Source organism: Pagrus pagrus, assembly GCF_965226575.1.
Source record: "Pagrus pagrus genome assembly, chromosome: 14".
Lineage (NCBI taxonomy): Eukaryota > Metazoa > Chordata > Actinopteri > Spariformes > Sparidae > Pagrus > Pagrus pagrus.
Genome location: NC_140198.1, coordinates 15615818 through 15632110, shown reverse-complemented (window position 1 = coordinate 15632110; position 16293 = coordinate 15615818). Strand labels below are relative to the sequence as shown.

At 40.0% G+C, this 16293-nt stretch overlaps 2 protein-coding genes across 4 annotated transcripts in view; both read right to left on the bottom strand.

Annotated features, from left to right (window-relative positions):
- Nucleotides 1-414: 414 nt before the first annotated feature.
- On the bottom strand, nt 415-3763 carry LOC311269525 (uncharacterized protein). The gene is made up of 2 exons (XM_084373713.1): nt 3661-3763; nt 415-1496 (listed from the first exon to the last, which is right to left on the bottom strand). Exon 2 carries the CDS (start codon nt 1486-1488, stop codon nt 721-723), a length of 768 nt encoding a protein of 255 aa, XP_084229839.1. The 5' UTR covers nt 1489-1496; nt 3661-3763; the 3' UTR covers nt 415-720.
- A 7954-nt stretch (nt 3764-11717) lies between these two features.
- Nucleotides 11718-16293, bottom strand: part of ksr1a (kinase suppressor of ras 1a) — a 30234-nt gene continuing 25658 nt past the window's right edge. For all 3 annotated transcript variants that reach the window (XM_084374537.1, XM_084374538.1, XM_084374539.1), the window contains 3 exons: nt 15666-15801; nt 15339-15472; nt 11718-13479 (listed from right to left, as the gene is read on the bottom strand). In XM_084374537.1, coding sequence (XP_084230663.1) covers nt 13473-13479; nt 15339-15472; nt 15666-15801 — 277 coding nt within the window. In that variant the 3' untranslated portion in view covers nt 11718-13472. The remainder of the gene's footprint in view (nt 13480-15338; nt 15473-15665; nt 15802-16293) is intronic.

Below are 16293 nucleotides of genomic sequence, written 5' to 3'. Positions count from 1 at the left end.
GAGCTACAGCAAGTCAGAGCACAGCTGAACTGGAATTAAAGCAGAGGCTGCATTGAGAAGGGTCAAACTATTCAGACTCTTAATGAAAGCTCCACATCCATCACGGCGTCGCAAGTAAGTAGATGAACAAATATCTGCACAGGACGGCGGAAACAAGCGCATATTGGTTTTTTGAAAGCTTTTTTGTGCGTCTTTGTCAGCTCTGGCTGAGGTGAAAGAGAGCGTTCATTCTGAGTTGAGTGGCGCTGCCCGGAAGAGGCGCCTTCTCTGCTTGCTAATCAAGCAGACCTCTCTTTGTCTCTCTCTCCCTCTCACCCACACATGTTACACAGCCACGACTTAAAAGGAAATAGATGGATGGTAATAAATTAAAGACAAAGTTAACAATCTCTGTTTTATTCCCCTGGTCATAGGTCATACATGTACATACATCTCAAAAAGTAAAGCAAGTAAGTCACAAATTGACCTGGGGAAAAAAATGTATTATAATATTGATATATTCTAATATTCAAAACACACAAATAATAGAGAAATAAGGTATCGGCCTGTTGTTTTCAACCAAAAATGCTCAGTGCTCAGTTTGACAGATTTAGCAAAAGTGTGGAAAAGCTACAAAATAAAAGTATCCTTTATGTACAGTTAACAGGTTGTAAAGCTATAGGGAAGTGAAGACAGCTGCTCAGGAAACTCTTTGCCTTCACAAACACACACACAAAAACACTACACCACATCCTTTGCTTCCTCTGTGCCCTCAGAGGCGGGGGCTGCTGCAGCTTTGTCGGGCTGGGAATCAGTGGCCTCCTCTTGCAGCTCTGAGGGGGATGAATTCTCAGCAGCGGCTACAGGTGCAGTTGAAGCTTCCCCAGTTTTGGCAGTGTCACCCTCCTCCGTCTTCTTCTCCTCTTCCATTTGTTCATCCACGTTTACCTTCTCTCCCTCTTCCTTGGTGGCACCATTACCCACCTCTTCCAGTGTTTGATTGACGTCAGCCATTAACACGGTGGTCTCTTTGGGTTCTTCCTCTGATTTGCTTTTGTCCCCCTTGGCCGTTCCCATCCAGTATTCAGAGTTGCTGATCATGTCTGCGTTGCTGCTCAGCACCTTGATGCGTCTGCTCTGCCGGCACACCTTACACGACAACAACAAAGTTGAAAGCAGCAGAATAGTACAGACTATCATCAGTCCACCAGTCACCATTAACAGTGGACGACTTTCCTCCTTGAAAATCATATCGATAAATGTGGTGGGCTCTGGGGCTGTTGAGGGAGGGCTATGACTTTTGGAAGGGCTGGTTTTAGCTGACTGAGTGCTCGTCAACTTGGTGGCCTGAGTTGTGCTGACGGAAGTAGTCGGTAGACTGGCGATGGGTGTTGCTATCGGATTGGTAATATAGCTTTCACCAATAGTAACATTCAGAGCAGGAGTAGGAGATGCTTGGTGAGGATCAACTCCACACAAAAGCGCACCCAGGATGAGAAGGCCTTTCATGTTGGTATCTGCGAAGACATGGGTTGGGAGTTTAATTCAAAATGAGTTTTGGAATACAAATGTAGAACAGTAAGGAGAATTAGGAGGAAGTACAGATGAAATAACACTAACCATGACATTGATAATAACTGTACTATATAAAATCTATGCCGCAGCAATAATTAAACCAAAATGGTTTGTGGTTCAACCTAATTTTTAAAGTGGAAGAAAGCAACTGATCAGGTACTGCAGTCATGTTCAATTTTGAGGCACTAGTGCTTTCCATTTTATGTTACTTTATATTACTACTCCAGCACATTTCAGAGGCAAATATTGTACTTTTCACTGAAATACAATCATCTGACAGCTATAGTTACAAGTTTTTTTGCAGCTTTAAATAATTATTTTAGTATGTAATCAACACATTATGATACAATATTAATGATCAAAATACCCAGCAGTATATGAAGTACTTACAGTGAGATGCATCTTCACCAGATGCTAAATTAAAGTAATGCTTATGTATTAATGGTGGGCCAGCGACCAAAGGCAGACACCTATCGCACTGTATTGTATTGTAGTGTAGTTTAGTGTAGTTCATTGTATTGTATTGTATTGTTTTATATTGTCTTGTACTGTATCGTATATTGTATTGTTTGTACTGTATTGTAAAGATGCAAAATGTTGTATATATATATATATATATATAGATATGATGTTGTTATATATTTATACTTATATATATTTGAAGAGCATTTTTACCTCATAAATAATAAAACAGCATAAACACAGATATATATTATCATTTTTAAATAAAGTTTTAATCTGGCGGGCCAACTTGAACCTATTGACATATTACGTATATGTCAATAGGTTCAATTTGGCCAATGATATATATCATTTGGGCCAGTCTGCATCATAAGTACTTTTACTTTTAGTAATTTGCATATGTTTTGATTCTAATGTTTGTACTTTTACTGATGTAAAATTTTAGTGCTTTTACTTGTCACAGGATATGTCTACACACTGGTATTCAGCTGATTTGAGTTCTCCTGCCACTATGAATCACATATACTTTCAATGATTGTAACTGCACTGCAAACTGTAAAAGCTGACTTTACTTTAAAAAAGTCAGGAAATGCTTACCTCAGAATTACCAAATAAAAGTATGCTATTAAATTTAAGTTGTGCAAGCTTAATAGTTTTAACAGCTTAAAACTATTTGTCTACTTTACTTGGTAATTTTGAGATAATCGGTTTCCTTGATTTTTTTAAAGTAAAGTCACTTTGTCAGATTTTACAATGAAACTTCTTCATAACGTATAATCATTTCTTTGATTTTCAGAGTTCACTTTTTTCTTTCTGTGTACAGTATGAAAATAAGACTAAAGAAATAATAAAATAAACATTAAATATTATGAGCATTTTGTTGTCTATGAATTATTTGTCAGCTTTTGGAAGCATGGAGAAATTTGAAAAGTATGTCAGCCTGAAGACTAATGTGCCACTGGTCCTTAAGAGTTAGCTACTGAACTGACTTAGTGTCAGAAAGCTTTGGTTTTTGGAAAATCAAAACCAAAAGAGGAAAAAGTAAGCAGACAAGAGTGAATAAAAGAATACTGTAAATACAACAGCAGTTTGTGTTTAGAAGGTTATGAAAAACATATCAGCATTATCTCCACATTTTCATTACGGTCCATCCTTACATCATTGGAAACCATGCAAAGCAACCGCCCTTTAAAAACATCAGCATGGTTTAGAAAATGGTCAGCAATATTGCTGCCCTGAACACAGTATGTTCTTTGAAATACCAGTATGATCCTTTTTTGCAACTTTACTGAAATTTAAAAAAAAAAAAAAAAAGTTTTACTGTATTTTAATTAGTACTGTATTTTCTTCATCTCTGAATGACGAATTTCACTTTCATGTTAAAGTGAAGTCAATGTAAAAAAGTTACAGTATCTGCCCTCATTTACAAGGCTGTCTGAAAAGTATTCAACAATAGCACAAAATAGCACATTTTTGGTATCCGGATTTAGGACAAATAATGCTAAAACACTACTGATACAGATGTCAGCACCTATTCCTTCTTCTGTGTCCAAAAATGAAGTCCATACTTTTAATATTTGGCCTATTTATTACTGTTTACAGTTTTCAAATTAAAAGCATTCATCAATTAAATTTGCCACTTACACTGAAGGTGATCCTGATCTAGTTCCAAGAAGAAAAAGGTTTTGTGTGCAAGCAGAGTGAGGTGAATGATGTGTAGAAGAACTGAGAGACACTGACTGTAATCAATTATACACTCATCTGTCTGCCTCGTTCCTACTTCTCCATTTGGACTATAAGAAGATAAGGAAGTGGTTTGGTGCTCTGTTCGAAGCTAAAGTTGGTCACGCATACATCTGCGAGGTGGAAGACTATAAAAAGCTTTAGGCCTGCTAAATACTCTGAGTTGCTCGAATCTAGTGAGATAGTTTGGGCTCCTTGATAAGAACTTTTATTTATACTTCTTTTTAAACCTTTGAATTAATGCAATTTGGGCTTTCACACTTTAGCCATGTACAACTACAGCTGTGGTAAAGCTGACATCGATAAAACTCCACAAAGCCCTCAATCCAAACCCACAGCCTGCATGACACCAAAGATATAAATTGCATGGTTTTACCACAAGTAGAAAGCAGCAAACTGCACTATTCTTTATATCCGGATATTGTATTGTCTTTAAAGCCTGTCACATTACAGGTCTCTCTTTTTCTAAAGCTGAGATGTTGACAAGCTCTTGCATAGCTGTTTCAGGTGGCATAATAGATTTAAAAATGCATGCGTGCATCTTCTTCAGTGTCATCTATGTATTTTTGTCCAAGCCACAACTGCTCATAGTTGAGTCTAATTATAGCCCCTGTTGAAAGTAACTTACCAATGAGGCCTTCCGATAATTAGTCAGTTAAAACCACACGCAGTTGAGAATGCTCTTCTCACGCACATGAAAGCATTATCAATTTACATTGTTTGCAAGCATATTTATTTCACGTTTGTGTTTTTTGTGCATTTTGTGCTCACTTCTGCAGTGTGCTTGCACCTGCACTTGTAGATTACATCTTGAGAGTGAAATGCTTGACTTAGCAAAGTTGCCTCCCCACAGATGATACCGGCAGCATGCAAGACAGGAGGTAGCAAACCCAGGATGCAAAACACTCAAAAATTAACCAAAACTATCAACAGAATGTAAGGAGGTAAAACATTTGACATCTATGTATTGTGTTGCAGAGATATCTGCTGAAGTTAGCATGCTAGCTAGCTAGCAACAGCCCGTTGCATGGTCCGACATTCCTGTGCTAGTGGTGTACACCAACACTCCTCTGGCGAGCTGAGCTCCCGGTCTTGACTGCTAGATGCACGGCTAATCAAGCTAACTAGCTAACGGCAGCTACAGTTAGCAGCAGTTAGTGGTAACTCTGGTGATATGCTGCCCTGTTTGTTTTGAGTATGAATTCCACGGGTAGCCGACTCTTACATATTGCAAGACTGTTATAATTAGTGTTATAAATGTTGCTCTAAAATGCAACAAGTTGAACTGCTGTTGTGATACACCACACCAATTCCTTTATTTACACCGCTGCCATTCAAAATCTCTTTCATCACATATTAGTAGTGGCCACAGATGCTGATTAAACACAGCAAATATAGCGTGTTTTGTCAACCCAGACAGATAACATTGTGTGTTAACTCAGCTTCTACCCTTGGTGCAGATTTATCTGATAAAGGAAAAAAAGCATCATCAGGCTAATTATGTGTGAGAGGAAGTGAGAGTATAGAAGGAATACAGATGACTTCATCTCGAAAACCCCATTCCTTCCCCTGAGAAATGGAAAGTCCCATTTGTCATTAGGCCAGCAGGTTTATTTGTATAGCACCTTTTAACATCAAGGCAGTTCATCAGGCAAAAAAAAGAAAAGAAAAAAAAAGACAATATAATAACACGCACAGAGGATTTTTATAATATACTGTATACACATTTTTTTGAGTAAAACAAAAAAATAAATAAATAAACTCAAACAGAATGACAGCTATTCACTAATTATCCAATAAAACAAAGTGCAATTACAGTCTAGTACAAGATATGAAAAGGAGGTGATAAAGTGATACCTCCTTTAATTCTTGATATTATTCTAAATTTGATAGTGGGCTGATTTGACAATACCAAGATTTCTAGTTAGCACTGACTTTTGATCTTGGGAGCAACTGTGGCTAAGGAGGTAGAGCGGGTTGTCCAGTAATCGGAAGGTCACTGGTTTGATTCCCAGGCTCCCCTGGCTGTATGTCAAAGTATCCTTGCCATCAGTGTATGAATGTGTTCGTGAATAGGTAAATGTGACAAGTCAAAGCACTTACTCAGTGCTTGTATGGTAGTTGTCTGATAAGTTATATAGATCTATGTGTCGTCTACATATCGATGGTCGGATATTGTTTTTCGAAGTCTGCACCATAGGAACATGTAGATTGGAGATTAAGAGGCCCGAAAATGGAGCCTTGGGGAACTCCAGGTGTCATTTTTGTATGCTCAGATGTTGAATTATTGAAAGACACAAAGACATTCACATTCTTCAAAGGATTCAAACCAGTTTACCATTGTGCCAGAAACCCAGTTTTCTAGCGTGTCTAATAATCTATTGTAGTCGACCATGTTGAATGCAGCACTGAGATTCAATACTACCAAGACTGAAACCTTTCCTGTCTAGACTAAAGTGCATGCTGTTTAAGACCTTAACAGCAGTCTTGGTGCTGCGGTGTGGTAGAAATGGAAAACATAAAAATTATTCTCCAGGGCCAAGATTGTGGTAAGCTGCTGAAAAACAATGATTCAATGATACTTAAAAATAGGAAGTTTTATGTGGGCCAGTAATTGTTCATTAGTGAGTTAAGAGTGGTTTATTTACTCCAGCTTTCAGGGCCTGTGGGAAATAACCTGAGATTAAAGAAGTGTTGACTACTTACGAGTAGGTAGAATGTGAAGGTAGCAGGAGGGGGATTTCAGATGTTACACAATTTCTTCCAAAAGTCTAACTCTGATAGGACCAGATTGTTTCAAACAATCTGAATTGATTTTAAGTGGATGCAAATACAATATGTTCCCTATGCTGATATAGAGGAACTGATAGCATGTCAAATTTTCTCGATTTCGTCACTGAAAACGGAGGCAAACTTAGTGGAAAAATTCAGGGGCTACTGGCACTGAAGGGTTTGTCAGCCTGCCAGCACTATTTTTGTTTGTGGTAGTGATGTCAAAGAAGGAGGACTCCTTGTATTTCTCAGTTCAAAGCTATAAATATAAAGTCTCTCTTACTAGATGTCACAGTGCACCTGGAGATTTGTTTTTCTTTGCCTGCCCTTCACTCTCTTTTATTATTTTTTTCCAGGATGGTGTTTATTTTCTTACTAGAGACTCCTTTTACCGTGGTGGGGACAATGGGATCAATAACATTGGAATTTTAGAACTGAACTGACTAAGGCCCAAGCAAGGGAGGGTGTGGAAGGAATGGTCGAATGATTCATTCACTGGTGTTTTCAAAAGCCAATGGATAGCCAGAATACAACACAGTTCTTTTCATGCAGCTTTTCTGGAGGTTGTCAACGTAAATGTTAAAATCCCCAACAATAAGAGCAAGGTCAAAGTAACAATTAATAGACGGCAACCTTTAAGAAGGCAGCTCGGCATGAGTTCAGCTGAAGAGCAACATCTTCAAAACAAACAAAACTTACATAAGATGTCTGCTTGTAACGAATGGAAGGCAGTAGGTAGTCACATGCCCATAGCCCATATTCACACGATGGCCATTTGACATTACATTCAGGGTGGGAAGCTCAAATGTTGTAGGCTACTGCTGTGTTCTGGGGTGCAAATCATATAAACGTGGGCAATCTGACAAATCGTTATCATTTCGCCACTTCCTGATTGATTAGCAATGGCTAAGACAATGGATAGTTCAATCAGGAGGAACATCGGACCATATTTCATTGTAGAAGATAACTGATTAGCTTTCATTAGACGATAGGTAAGGTTAGCATTCAGCTACATTCGAGCTAACATTACTGTTCGATACGACACTGTTTTGATGCGATACAAGTAGGAAAGGCGTACATTAATTCAGGTATATCAACACACATCTTGGACTCTGGAAGTGAAACACACAGGATGATTTCACTATCTTTTCAGTTGCTGATCAGTTGGGAAGCTGTAAATAAGGTAAATAGGTAAACAACCTATGTTTATATGAATAGCAACCTGGAACACAGCAGCATTACATCATTTTAGCCTTCCCACCCTGAGTGTGACGTTGGAGGAAAATGGCTGTCATTGAATAAGGTCTTTTAGGAGGAAGATGGGGGGGACAAATAACCTGTCTTCTCTTCTGTCTGTGCTGATACCAGGCTGATTCTCTTAGTGTTGATTTCAGTGGCGGTCATTCGAGATGCGGTTGTGCAATTTAGTGGCATCTATTAACAATCACATTGAGTTCCTTAATCTCTGACCTCAGTTTGTTAGAGATATCTCTACGAAGGCAGGTGGGGGGGAGACTGATGAGGCAAATTTTTAGGTGACCTTGCCGGTCTTATCAGTCTTGTCCGCCTGGGCAGGAGGGAGCCATTCTCTCTTTTAGTCGTTTTTGTTATCAGCAAGGTTGGTGTTACAGAATGTGCTGGGTTGGGGTGGAGGCAGATGACGTAGATGTGACTGTGGTGGTGGTGGCGGGGCGAATTTAATGTCAGTGTTAACCAACCCTCCATTTTATCAGTAAATCCCATGAGGGTGAGAGGGAATTAGAAGACTGATCCACGGGCTGGTTGACAACATGCTGACATTGAGGCTGCAATGTTTTGTCTTTGTGGTGCAGAGGCTGCTGCAGAAAATGGCCCATTAGTACATCAACTCCAGATCTGCTTGGGTGGAGGCCATCTGCCCCTGACAAGATGCCCGCGCCCCCCCCAGAAAAGATTGAAATGATCAATGTTAGTTGATCCCTTTCGGACTGCAGGTTTTTCTAAGCCATGTACTGAATCCTCAGAGTCTGCTGAACTGAACTGAATCCATAAAGTTTGCCCTTTGTAAGAGTACAGTCTTGTACTTATCGTTAGATTTGGCACCCAGATAATCCCTGCAGCTACAAGTCCCATTCACAGCACAGTGACTTTACTGGTCTCATTTCAGTGAGTCTTGGGAAAGTTATGGCGTCATTTAGAGACAGCCATCCAATTAAATCATGTCGAGTCGAATTCTGATGAACTAACTCGCTGGCAGGAGACACTGGCCGAGTGTCGGGGAGTTCAGAAGACTCCTCCAGTGTGAACACCCGTCTCCAGTACGGCCATCATCTCTGACGATTTATGATGAGGCGCATAGTGCAGTCCAAAATTCTGTCACTCGCCCACTATGTTACTGTTTTGTGGAAAATCCAGAGTTGTGATAAATTATCCTCCCATTATCTAGTTGTTACAGGAAACTCTAGCTGTACAGTACGCAGCGATCTGCAGCAATTTACATGTATTAAAGGAGACATATTAATCCTTTTTTCAGGTTTTATTTTGGGTTACTATTAGAATACGTTTACATGTTTTAATGCTCAAAAAACACATCAGTTCTCTCATACTGTCCAGTGCTGCAGCTCTGTATTTCACACTGAAACGCTCTGTTTGAGCTCCTGTCTCTTTAAGGCCCCCCTCAAGAATACCCAGTCTCCTCTGATTGGTCAGCTCGCACACACTTGAGCCACCACTGCTAACAACAGCAGAGTGTGACAAAAGTGACAGAAGGTGTGTCAGTTGGTCCTGACTTTGACCTTTTTAACTTTCAGTTTCGTTTACATGCACAAGAACCTGTACAAAACAGCGAAGGAAAGAAAAAAACAAGTCTTATTTCTATGGGCCATATGTGACAGGATTGTAATGACTCCCTCCCCTTCTCTCTCAGTTGCCTACACAAGCCTACGAACGATTTCTATAAATTGTTTAATGCTGCAGGATTGTGGATTTATGCACATTCTCGAGTGAGTCATCTCAATGCCTCTCTCCGTTCAGCTAACAGAGAGCAACAGGAGCTAACGCTATTTTAGAAATTGAGTTCGCAAACATATGACAGGCTTCCTGCACAACACATTCACAGAGACCCTTTAAATGTGTTGTAGTTTGAGAAGAGAAGTTTGCCACAATTACCATCTTTCAGTTTTAATTATGTGATGTGATGTGATCATAAGCATTGGCACCAGTTTTGCACAAGTTCTACGAAGATGTTTCAAATCATCAGGCACAGAATTTGGCAAAGAAACATAAAAACAAATGGCTGATTGTCATTTGCTTTGATTACCATGCGGTGAAGAAAGGCCGTTCTGTGTCTGACCACCCAGTGAGTGAAACAGTTTCCTCTCACCAAATGCTGGTCACATGGTCCAGTACCAGTTGGAGTCAAAGAGCTTTTGGTTGCAGTGCACCACCAGCGGGGATACAAGATACAGGTCCTTTCTTTTCCGCTGGATTGATACCAGTGTACAGAAATCTATCCGTCATTTTTATTATTTAAAGCCGCACTTCAGATGCATCCTTACTGATAACAGGTTTCAAGGACTGGACGCAAGCTGTAGTTATCATCTCACTGACAGCTCCCAAGGCCTAATTTTGTAAGCTTTTGATAAAGTCTTCATGAAAAGCTGCATAAGCAGAAGTGTAAGAAAAGGCCTACGAGTCATTTTTTTCCTCAAAGCATTGATAAGGCAACAGCCCATACTGATCTGCTCCAAGAACACACAGCTCCAAGTGGCTCCCAGATTTTGGAGATAGGAGTTAATTTTCAGATTTTCAGATTCAAGCTGATTCAGTTGTTCTTGGTTATGGGAAAATGACTCTTTTCACACCTGATTATCTTTGCATAATACACTATATTAATAGTAATACTAATAAAAGTAATGAGAACAGAATACCATGCAACAGAAAAAGGGGAAAAAAATCTAACCAAACTTCATGTCAAATGTGCAGAATTATACCATAACACACCATGGTTCACAACACAAAGACTAGAGATGACTATGATCACTTTCTGTTGGGTCTTTATGCCACCTAGAGGCGAACTGGGATATTAAACATCATGCAGCTGCTACAAGGACATAACCTTCTCAAATGAGCTCGAGGGTTCATTATTGACCTTGAAAAGAGTAGTTTCTTTATTTATGTTTCTGTTTGCAGGGCTAACCATTTTAAGTGGGACCATTAGGGACGTGAAACCCACCCAGGGTGCTCTCATAAGCCTGTTATGTGTATCACCCTCAGATGAGTGAAAAGAGCTCTACTTCCTACACATTCCAGAGTGGTGCTTTTTAATTTTCTCTTTTCTCTTTTTTCATCTATACAAACCCGAAAAAACGCATATCCCGTTGCCATTCATGTACACTTGGCAATACACATGCCGTTGTAAACAGGAAGCAGATTTTACTCTCTGATCAGTAGCAAACTCAACTCCGATATCATAACACATTCTGCAGGTCGGTGAAAAGTGAGTTCCTGAATATCTTCACCCTGGCTGGAGTTTTCCAAAAGATCAGTTTTGGATGCCCTGAACGAAAGGCCATTTTAAGAAATACCCGTGTACGTGTGGACAGGGCCTTAGTGGCCTGCTAAGAGGAAGTCAGACAGAAACTAGCTGGAAATTAAAAATGATATGATCAGCAGAAGTTAAACATAAACCAGGTGGAAGTTTCCTGGAAATGTACTAAAGATACTACCAGCTACTCATTGACAGCTTGTTAGAAAACAGCAGAATATTACTGAATAACAGTGGGATAATTTTTAAATCAATTTTGAGGTAATTATTGTTGTCATAGGGGGGCAATTTCAAAGAAATTTCAAATATGTTGCTTGGTAATTACCACCTACAGTACTCGCCACGAAAGTGTCAGAACCAAAGTGGCTTATTAAAATCCTAAGTTGAGTAAAGTTGCATATCTTCAGACATTTTAACATTTCTTAAGCTTGTCTGCATTTTCCCTTTTTTCAAAACCTTAGCGCAAGGTCATGCTTTTTATCTGCACCATTTGTTTTTATATACTGTATGCAGCCAGTGCACATATTTAAAATCCAACATCTGGAACCGTAAGGTACTGTTTAGCCTGTATTGAAAAATGAGACGAGAAAACTAAATCATTCATAGTCTTCTATTGTCAGGAAGGCCACTGCAGCGCAACAGGGAAATAAGAGTGCCCGCATTATTGTTACATGACAAGCCTCATTTTATTGTCTTCCATGGATGAAAACAGAAACTGCGTGTACAGAATGGTAGTCACATGCAATACAAAAATATGAATTTTTACAATAACATAAAAAAACATGTATTGGCCCATTCTAAAAAAATTGTACAGCTTTTTTACAGTCTTTTATACATGAAAAAAATATAAATATATATACATCTGTAATAGCCATAGCAGTACCTATTCAAAAATGTCGTGATGTATTTTACATATAAAATGTTTGTACAAATATTAGAAGAATCGGGTTCATTTTGCTATACATTAAATAATGTATGTACATTACATACCATTGGATTTTGCAACACGACATTTACTGCAGTCTTTCACAAGAACCGACCCTACGCGTTCCAACACAGGACGCTCACTCAGTCGCACGTGCACCCATACACACACACACACACACACGCACGCACACACACGACACATAAATACAAGCACGCCAACTGAAGCCAGCAATCACAAACAGTATACACAAGCGCGCACAAGAGGTAATGTTTTAGGAAGATATAGGACACTTTTGCGCCAGGTTCCTGATTTCTATTTTTTTTTTTTTGCGCAGAGAATGAAATCGCTTCTCGAGAGGAGGATCTTTCTAAATAACTCATATTCTTATAAGGTGCACTTTACACTTCAATGGATGGACACTGCTATTAAAAAAATCTTGAATCATAAACAGCCAGCATCATTCTATTCCCACGTGGATTGTGAATGATGAAGGGAATATTTCGCCCGTTTCTTTTCATTTCTACCGCCGTTTAGCATACAGAAGTCTTCATCAGTGCCCTGTTTTCAAACGCATCCAATGAACAGTGAATTTACCGGGTTATACTCCAACAAAGACAACATACAAGTGAGCATTTCACACTGTCCAAGCCTCTGAGACCCTCCTGAAGAAAAAAGAAAACACTGCAAATATGACTATTCAAAACCAAACTAAACAACATCAACAAAAAAAATAATAAAAAAAGAAGAGTTCATGATTTTTTTTTTTTCCCCTGTTGACAAAGTGCATATTGTGTCGAGAGCACAAGCCATCACACAAACATTAAAAACTGAGAGAGAGCGAGAGAGGAGCAGAGAGGAGAGGCAGGTGGTTTGAGAACATCACTCAAGCAGCCTGTCAAACGTGTGTCAACCCCTCAGGGAAAACATAGATAAATGAAGTGGTCCATTTGGTAGTAGGGTCCATTTTTATGTCCAGCAGTGTGTTTCTTTGTGTGTGTGTGTGTGTGTTTTTAGAGAGAGAAAGAGTGGTAGGAGCCCGGGCAAGAGCGACCACGTTACAGCAGCACAGAGAAGGTGAGCGGGGGGGCTGAGGACAGGGCACAGCCGTCAGCAGGCACAGACCACAGCACACCAGTCAGTCTCAGCACAAGCCAGTTATTTCGCAAGCCTCGGAGTCCCGAACGACGTTACAGAACAGAACCGAAAGGAAGGCAAAGAGATATTAGACGAGAGGAGGGGAGAGCGTGGAGGACGACAGGTGCGCCCGTCTTCCCCCGCCGCCCGCCGCGCCTCGCCTCGCTCCACCGGTCCTCTCTTCCCCCGACAAGAAAACGGTTAGACATGGAAGATCAGACTGTGGATTAGTGGAAGCAGTGTCTGTTTCAGGCAGAGGCAATGCTTTGATCAATCCTGTAAGAGTTAAGGATACAGGAGCATGCAAGGCAGACCCAGGCTTTGTTTTGCATTGCTTATGTTTCAGAGCGACTGCTACAACCTAGATTAGAAAAAAAGAGAAAAAGAAAAGAGAGAGCAAAGGAAAACACAAACGTTAGATGGTTAGTGAGAGTAACAGTGAAGAAAGCAGCAGGATATCACACACACTTAGATCAGTTAAAAGGACATTCGTTTGCAAACGTGCGAGTTCAATCGAGAAATTATTTTAAGATCCGTTGTATCATTTTATGACCAAGCAGACCTCGTGTAAAATGTTCTCTCTTGAAGAAAACATGCTTCCGTCTCTCTCACCATCCAGCTAAACAAAACCGGAATTTAACTATGTAAGACTGATCATGACTTGCGTGCGTCTTGGAGCAAATGCAACAGAACTTTGTGAAAAAGCAAATCATTGAATAAGGAGTTGAAACAAGTGGGAAACATGGCGTGAGAGCAAAGTTGCGATGAAGTCATGAAATTAAATGCGGCGATGCTGTGGGGCAGAAGGAAGTAGAAACGCTGATCTGGATAAAAAGAAGATGAAGGATTACCACAGACCAATGAGATGACACGTGAGATATAAACAAGAGAAGATACAAGTTTAAGTGCTTTTTTTGGACTTACATTCTTGTCATGACTTTTTCGGTCTAGAAATTCTCTAGGTTCTCTAAGACTCTAGGTTTTTTGTATGTATTCAACTTAAAGGAGACATATTATGCTAATTCCAGGTTAATAATTTAGTGCTCAAAAAACACAGTTTGTCAGTTTTCTAGTGCCTGTAGTGCTGCAGCAGTGTCTCCCCCCTCTGTCTGAAACACACCGTTTTAGCGCCTGTCTCTTTAAAAGGCCCCACTCCCGACTACCCAGTCCACTCTGATTGGTCAGCTCACACATGCCTGAGCCGGAACCGCTTACCGTGTCTCCGGTCGGGTCTGTTGTGTTTTCGGCTTCCAGTTGCCTTCATTTCTACCGTGAATATAGGCATATATTATGCAAATGTCTGACATAGTGACACAGTGATGTCAAGAAGTCACAGAAATAAAAGCGGGACTGCTGATGAGGCGTTTCAGGAGCAGTGTTTTCTGTGGGAGACAGGAGCTCCTGTAGGCTTTTTAGATATAAAGACGTTTTAAAAGCACAAGAACCTATACAACACACTGAAGGAAAGGAAAAAAACAGAAAAGCATAATAGGTCTCCTTTAAAATTTTACTTGGTTGTTTCACACTTAGTTACTCTAAATTTAAGATGGAATGTTGTAAAATGTCTCGTATTTACACCTCGATGATGGTGAGAACAAAGGAATGATTTTAATATTATCACACAGTTAAAGGCAAAATCACTGTTTTTTGACAGAAAGGAATACAAATCCACTTCAAACTTTACATGAGTGTGCATCTGTCTTATTAGTCTGTTTAACTTGTCCTGCCTGCCTCGTTTAATCCAATCAAACTGTGCGGCAGGCTGTGACGTTACTCACAATGTCCTCAAATTCTACGACGACGGCGCCAAGTATGCAAAAATGCACCATTTCTGTCCAACAACCGTCAGGTTTGTTTTGGGACAGTTAATAAATTAAACTTTACAATTCACATTCATACATCTAAACAACAAAGTTCACATTTCATTAGAGGAGCTGTGCCTTGGTGCAGTGACAGAATGTATTTGGGTCATGTGCGATGATAAAAAGAAAAAAAAAAGAATTAATTCAAACCTATCTAACTTTTCTTATTTTCAAAAATATAGCAAACAAATATCCATTTATCACTCTTACTTATAAATAAGACTCTGTAACCCTCTGAAAACTACAAGCCATTGTACCACAGGGAACCAGAAAACACGCAGTAAGAACTAAGGGAGCTTTTCTTTGTGTTTTCACATATCCAGTGTCTTCACATGGTCCTTCCTGTCTGGATACCTACTCTGCAGACTTCCAGAAGTGTCCGGGGTGAGACAGCCTGCGGTTCAGTTTGGGCAGCTTCTCCAGCATGTCGGCCAGCTGGGTGAAGGTCGGCCTCTCTCTCAGGTCGTACGCCCAGCAGGCAGAGAGGATCTCCTGAGACCACAAACCACCTTGAGTCAATGTACGCAGCGGAGCACTGAGCCACACACTCACTGCACTATGGACTAACATCATGATATCTCTGCACCACTAGAGCACGGCTGATCAGTTGCCACTCTTGTACAAGCAGAATGAACATGCACTTTATCTGAATGAATGACACACTTGTGCTTTTGTCTCAACTCACAGTGACCTCCTTGCCGAGGCTGATCTCCGCTAAGACCTTCTTTATGCCCTCTCCGCTCCCCACCTGCCAGATGGTAGCTTCCACAGGCTGGTTGGTGATTGGCCAGTCCCTAGCTTGAAGCTCATACCAAATGGTGCTGAAAAAGGGAGGGAAGCAAAAGTAGGATTATTATGTCAAATGGTTAACTCACTTAGTAAAGTAAGCTCTTTTCACTCATTGTAACAGAACAGCAGGTCTCTGGAGCTTCTGAATCAGCTCTGCCAGTGTCTTTGCAAACACGACCATGCTGACTGATTGAGCCTGATTGTCAACCAGCATTTCTGAGGGTGGCGACTGTATAGTTGTGATTAGGGGTTTGATTCGATTACAAAAAAATTCTGCACCGACAGCTTTGCTATTGTTAGACGTAGACTTTTATGCCCTGACAGCTGTCATTTACATTTTCACATTCTTCTTTAAAAGGGGATATTTTTACAACAACAGATGGAGTTTGTCCTGGATGTTTTTTGCAGGTTAGGGTTAGACAAGTTCAAATAATATTCATCAAAAATAAAGATTCCAGAGTTTAACAAAAAAAATACCAAGCCTCAGCGATTCAACAATAAACGACAAAAGATAGAAATTCAGT

Excerpts from the sequence above, each read along its gene's own strand:
- LOC311269525 (XM_084373713.1), bottom strand. The coding sequence starts at position 1,488 with ATGAAAGGCCTTCTCATCCTGGGTGCGCTTTTGTGTGGAGTTGATCCT.